This window comes from Acyrthosiphon pisum, chromosome A1, assembly GCF_005508785.2.
Source record: "Acyrthosiphon pisum isolate AL4f chromosome A1, pea_aphid_22Mar2018_4r6ur, whole genome shotgun sequence".
In the NCBI taxonomy this organism is placed as follows: domain Eukaryota; kingdom Metazoa; phylum Arthropoda; class Insecta; order Hemiptera; family Aphididae; genus Acyrthosiphon; species Acyrthosiphon pisum.
In genome coordinates this window covers 87,711,283-87,716,436 of record NC_042494.1, presented here as the reverse complement: position 1 = coordinate 87,716,436, position 5,154 = coordinate 87,711,283, and the positions used below count along the sequence as shown (strand labels likewise).

The 5,154-nt window shown below is 29.5% G+C and overlaps 1 protein-coding gene across 4 annotated transcripts in view; it reads right to left on the bottom strand.

The window, feature by feature from the left end:
- The window catches only part of LOC100166859 (modular serine protease), a 17,182-nt gene extending 14,263 nt beyond the window's left edge, over positions 1-2,919 (bottom strand). The window contains exons 1-2 of one of the 4 annotated variants that reach the window (XM_016803552.2): positions 2,736-2,919; positions 2,572-2,633 (exon numbers count right to left, since the gene is read on the bottom strand). In XM_016803552.2, coding sequence (XP_016659041.1) covers positions 2,572-2,633; positions 2,736-2,752 — 79 coding nt within the window. In that variant the 5' untranslated portion in view covers positions 2,753-2,919. The other 3 variants (XM_016803553.1, XM_016803554.2, XM_008183727.3) reach the window with 3 other exon arrangements.
- Between the last annotated feature and the right edge of the window lie 2,235 nt (positions 2,920-5,154).

The following is a 5,154-nucleotide window of genomic DNA, read 5'->3' as shown; positions in this document are numbered from 1 at the left end:
GACTGTAGAAAACTTGAAAATTTTCACTGAATGTTAATATTAGCATTTTATATATACGATAAAATTTTTAAAATAATTTGACTCTTTTTGAGCTGTTTACGGACATTGTAAGTTTTCAATTTTTTTAGTTTTTTTTTTCTATAAATATCAATAAAGTTTTATCTGTTGGGCCAAAAAGTGTATACATTTAATACAAAGCTCCTGATATATTGTTACAATATCAGTTGAAAAATATTAAAAATACATAGGCACAATTTTTTTTTATAAGCATTTAAAGATCAAATTTGGACAAAATTTATCAAATTTTAATTTGAAAAATTATTTTGTAGTTAAAAATTTATAAAATGTTCAATTTTTGTATCTAAGAATTGAAAATTTAAAACAAGATTCCACGTAAGTAATTAATACTGTTACCAAAAAATCTAAAAAATACATTTACGCAGTTTATTTTTATAGTCATTTTAAGTACAAATTTGGACGAAATTACATATTAAAAACCTAGGATAACTATTTTAGTTATTTTGTTGTGATTGTATAATATTATTCGTGGGTACTTGAAACTTCTAAAGTATACTATTATATATCTATGATAGTACCACGGTTTTTTGTTGATGTATAACGCGTTATAAGTACCTAATAAATATTATGATATGATTAATTTGGAATTTATTATAGGTACCTAATATAATATTATGTCTTATACCTAGACTAACATACCGTCTCTGCTCAGAATCGTTTTTCTTATACAATGATATTATATCATTGAATTCAAATTTAATACCATCCATTATACAGTGACCCACTTGTAACCTACTGTACAGCAGAGCGAAATCCACTTACCCACCTTTTTTTATTTGTTCTTCTTTTCCTAATTTATTTTTCCACTTTGCCGCCCCGCTTAAATACTGCCACGACATATTAGTTATTGCCTACCAAACTTTCAAAACAATTATATTTAAAAGTCTAAACAGTATTCATGAAAAATTTAAAAAATAAATTACAAATATTAGGTAATTATGATATTAATGTTCACCTATTCAAATACACGTGTAAGCGTACAAATTTATATACCGCGGTAGCTACATCAAGTCTCTGCAACATTGGATTAACTATATTAGTTTATTTATAACATTTAATGTTTTTCCGTATTCATTTCCGTGAATAAGAATAACTGAATGAAGCATATATATAATATTTTCAAAATCGAATGAAATATAAACCAGTGGTTCTAAAAATGGTAATCGTGTGAGCGAAATGCTCATAGCGTCACCAACGACGGGTTAATCTGTAAATACTGGATTCAAAGAAATCTATAAATATTAGGTATCAAATATTTCCGATGTTCAAACAATTTTCTATTATTATTAATTTAATAATTTGTTATGGTAATTGATTAGCACTGGGATGTGGAATGACAAAAAAATCAAAATTCAACTGACAATTTAAGAGGCCGTTCTGGTAGAAGTGAAAAATATCCAACGCTCAAGAGATGGCGTTGTGCGCCGTATGCCGCCGTCGCGATAGGCCGTAAACACGCCCATCGTCTACACGACAAAGTTCGCGCGTCGTAATCGCGGGAGCGGCACATCATTATTTCACGGACGGTCGATTAGAGCGTTTCGCGTCAAGTTGAAAAAATGTTGTGAAAAAGTAGGGTGCTACAATTAAACAATAGCGTTAGAAATAGCACGCTACATTTAAAAAAAGTATAGCTTTATTGATAGCGAGCTACTTTTTGGGGGGAGTAGCAGTAGCGTTAGCGTGCTACAAAAAAACAATAGCGTCCTGACCACTGGTTAAATTTGAATTTAATGATATAAAATAATTGTATACGAAAACGATTCTGAACGAAGACGGTCTATCAGCTTATATAATATTAACAAGAATATTTGATAATTGATGATATTATTGTGATTAAAGTAATTTATTTTACTATTAGACATTAGTGCAACAGCAGGTTAAACTCATTTTTCCCAAACAAATTACATTTGGAAATGTCATTGTGTGTATTAAATATATTAATATAATATACTCTAAAAGTTAATTAATTTAAATTAAAATAATAATATTTTTAAACTAAAACTGTTATTCATGGTTTTAATTTGTAATTTCGAAAAACCTAAATTCATAAATTTGATTATAGCAATATAGAAAGACGCTGGAAATTAGTTGGACATACTCTGAGACACCCAAAGAAGTTGCATAGTATAATTCGAAACTGTTATATAGGACAAATTTAATATGATGCAAGAGACAAGAGTCAATACTTTTAAAGAGATTAAATAAAAGGCAAGCAATTTGTTGGATTGGAGAATCGGTGTTGTAAACAAACCTTTAGGTTAAAAAAAACATAGCTATTATGTCGTAAATACTAAATTGTATTCAAAACTCCTCACCTTAAATGGATACATTTATAAATCTTTTTAGTTTTTGAGTTGGTTTATTTAATATTTAAATATAATGATTATCTATTACCTATAGGTACTAGGTAACATAATAAGTATAATGTCATAAAAGTATGATTTTCTATTCATAACTAGTATATTGTTAACACTGGTATTAGGTACGTACCGAAAATTAAACATGAATATATTATTATCCAGAAATACGTCGCCTCCATTGCCAATGTTGAGCTAAAATTAAATTTAATATATTTAAAAATATAAGCAATATACATTAACTTTATACACAAGTTGTTTAAAATTAATGCCACTATACACTAAACAATCTTTTACCGTACATTTTCTAACATGTATAGGTATAGCAAAATATATACTACAATAATATTAAAATACACTGACGTCTGACAGATAATTGATTAATTTTTAACTTTATGATCAAACTACGTTGTAGACGATAATATCAATAAAACTTTACAACACTAGACATATAATATCGGACCTTCTATAATGGATACTAATTTATCGTGATGCTGGTACCTATTCGGACTATGTTCATATTATTATGTTCCTCCCCCCAGCTAGGTATAATATGATCACCGAAGGACAAACTGCGTAGGTAGGTGGTAGTGGTAGCGTAAAAATAAGCGATTTGCTAACTTGTTTTAAAATGTATTACTGTATTATATTCTTCATAGTACTACGTCAAATATAGCTTATGACGTTACTATACGTTTAGACTTGTAATATTGGTTATTCAGATTATGTAGGTATAGTGGCGTAGCCAGAATTTTGGAAGGGGGAGGGCCAAACCAAAACGAACTACATTTTGTATTACCTGATGAATGCAAAAAAAATACAAATAAAAATTATAACGTAAATATTTTCAACGTAAAACCAATTAAAAATATTACTTATATGGATATTTTTCAACAATATAATGGTCGTAACAAGTTCGGGCACAATTATGTTTTACATATTTTTTTTTCCTACATGAAAGTTTGTTTGAGAACACGCGTCTAGGTATACATTTTTTCAGACACCAAAAATGAATACAACGTTTGGGTATATCATATTTTAAAATAATACCACGTTTGGGTGGCAATACGTTTACGTACACATTTTTTACTACAAATTTTTTACACTATTTTGCTTTTAAGTCTATAAGCATTACTCAGGAGACACTACGAGGAGATTGGCTCTTAATTGTTTGCAATTTTTTTTTTTATCTAATTTTCGAATCATTAGGCCATTCCAAAAATTCTAAGAGTACTAAAAGAGAAAATCGTATTTTATTTTTTCACTACGAAATATGTAAAATAAATAATACAAACACATCATATTATTATTGTGAAACCACTATCCAATTAATTGCTCCGCTCAGAATATAAAATACTTCACCTTTATAGTTATAAGCACTAAGCAGTGGCGCCGAAAACGTACTTCAAGTAGTTCAATTGAACTGCCTTAATAATGGGTGGGTGGGTATTGGGTACAATAATAGAGCATACTTAGTATTTTTGCTATAATTATATTAAACACAGATAATACCTATGTCATTAAATTATTTATACATAATTAGTTGAGCCAGTTTCACAGTCATTTGAAGTGGTGGGTGGTTCAATCGAAATATTTGATCTGCCAGTTTTAATTTCATTCGGCGCTACTGGTTATAAGGTATAATATAATATTATACCTGAATAGGTATATATAGCTAGAAAATAAATAATAATTATAGTCTTAGGAAAAAATATGATCCCGAAATCCTGATGCTAGCCGATTGGAATAATAATATTATGAACGCTGTGTAGTGTGTACTCGCTCGCTGGCTAGTAGTAATCGACTTAGGTACTCGTCATCTGGGAGATATTTTAATTTATCAACTACAGCTAGGATAAAATCCGAAAACAGATAATTTGCTATTCAGACTCCAAACGTCAAACTTGTAGTTCTCACGTACTACAAGGTAAAAACAATGGCTGCCTTAAATGAATTAGACAAAATCGAGTCTATCGTAAAAGGAGTCATCGAATTGCTCAGGGGCGCCATTTCAGTTTTTTTTTAAGGTGTGCAAACAATTAAAGAGGCCAATTTTTTCCCACCTCCAGGCCAATCGTTAAAAAAACGTTTCTAGTGTTTTCAGTTTTTCATTACAGATTCATTACAGTATCAAAAACATATTTTTATAGTTGACACATTACATTTTACCGTTCATACATTCTGTGTATATACTGTATAGTGTATAGTAAAGATATTTTTAGATAGAATAGATGCATATTATTATTATTATGTCTTTTGTCTATCAGTAACCAGGGGCGGACTGGCCCAGGGTGTTATACCTACACCAAGTAGCACCCCGGGCTCCCGTTTGTATTTATGATCCGGGCCCCCGATTACCATAATTGTAATAACTTAAAAATAAGAAGAAATATAAATACGACTCCTGTCGATAATTATATTTAATTCAGATGTTAAGATATTAAAATTAAGCTATTACCTTCCTCCAGATGTTCGGAGGGCTCTCGAGATCGTGTATTCGAGAATTAGATCAAATACACCGTACAATATAATTTATGTAAAAAGCACAAATAAATTAATACTGCAATCAATGTAAAATATTATATTATATGCCTTACCTGATTCGCAGTTGTTCGTGAATTATGTTGAAAGAGTTCTTAGATTTTAGGTGACACAGGTAATACTTCAAATATACAAATCGAAATAAAAACGCACTGATTTTGACTTATCATAAGAA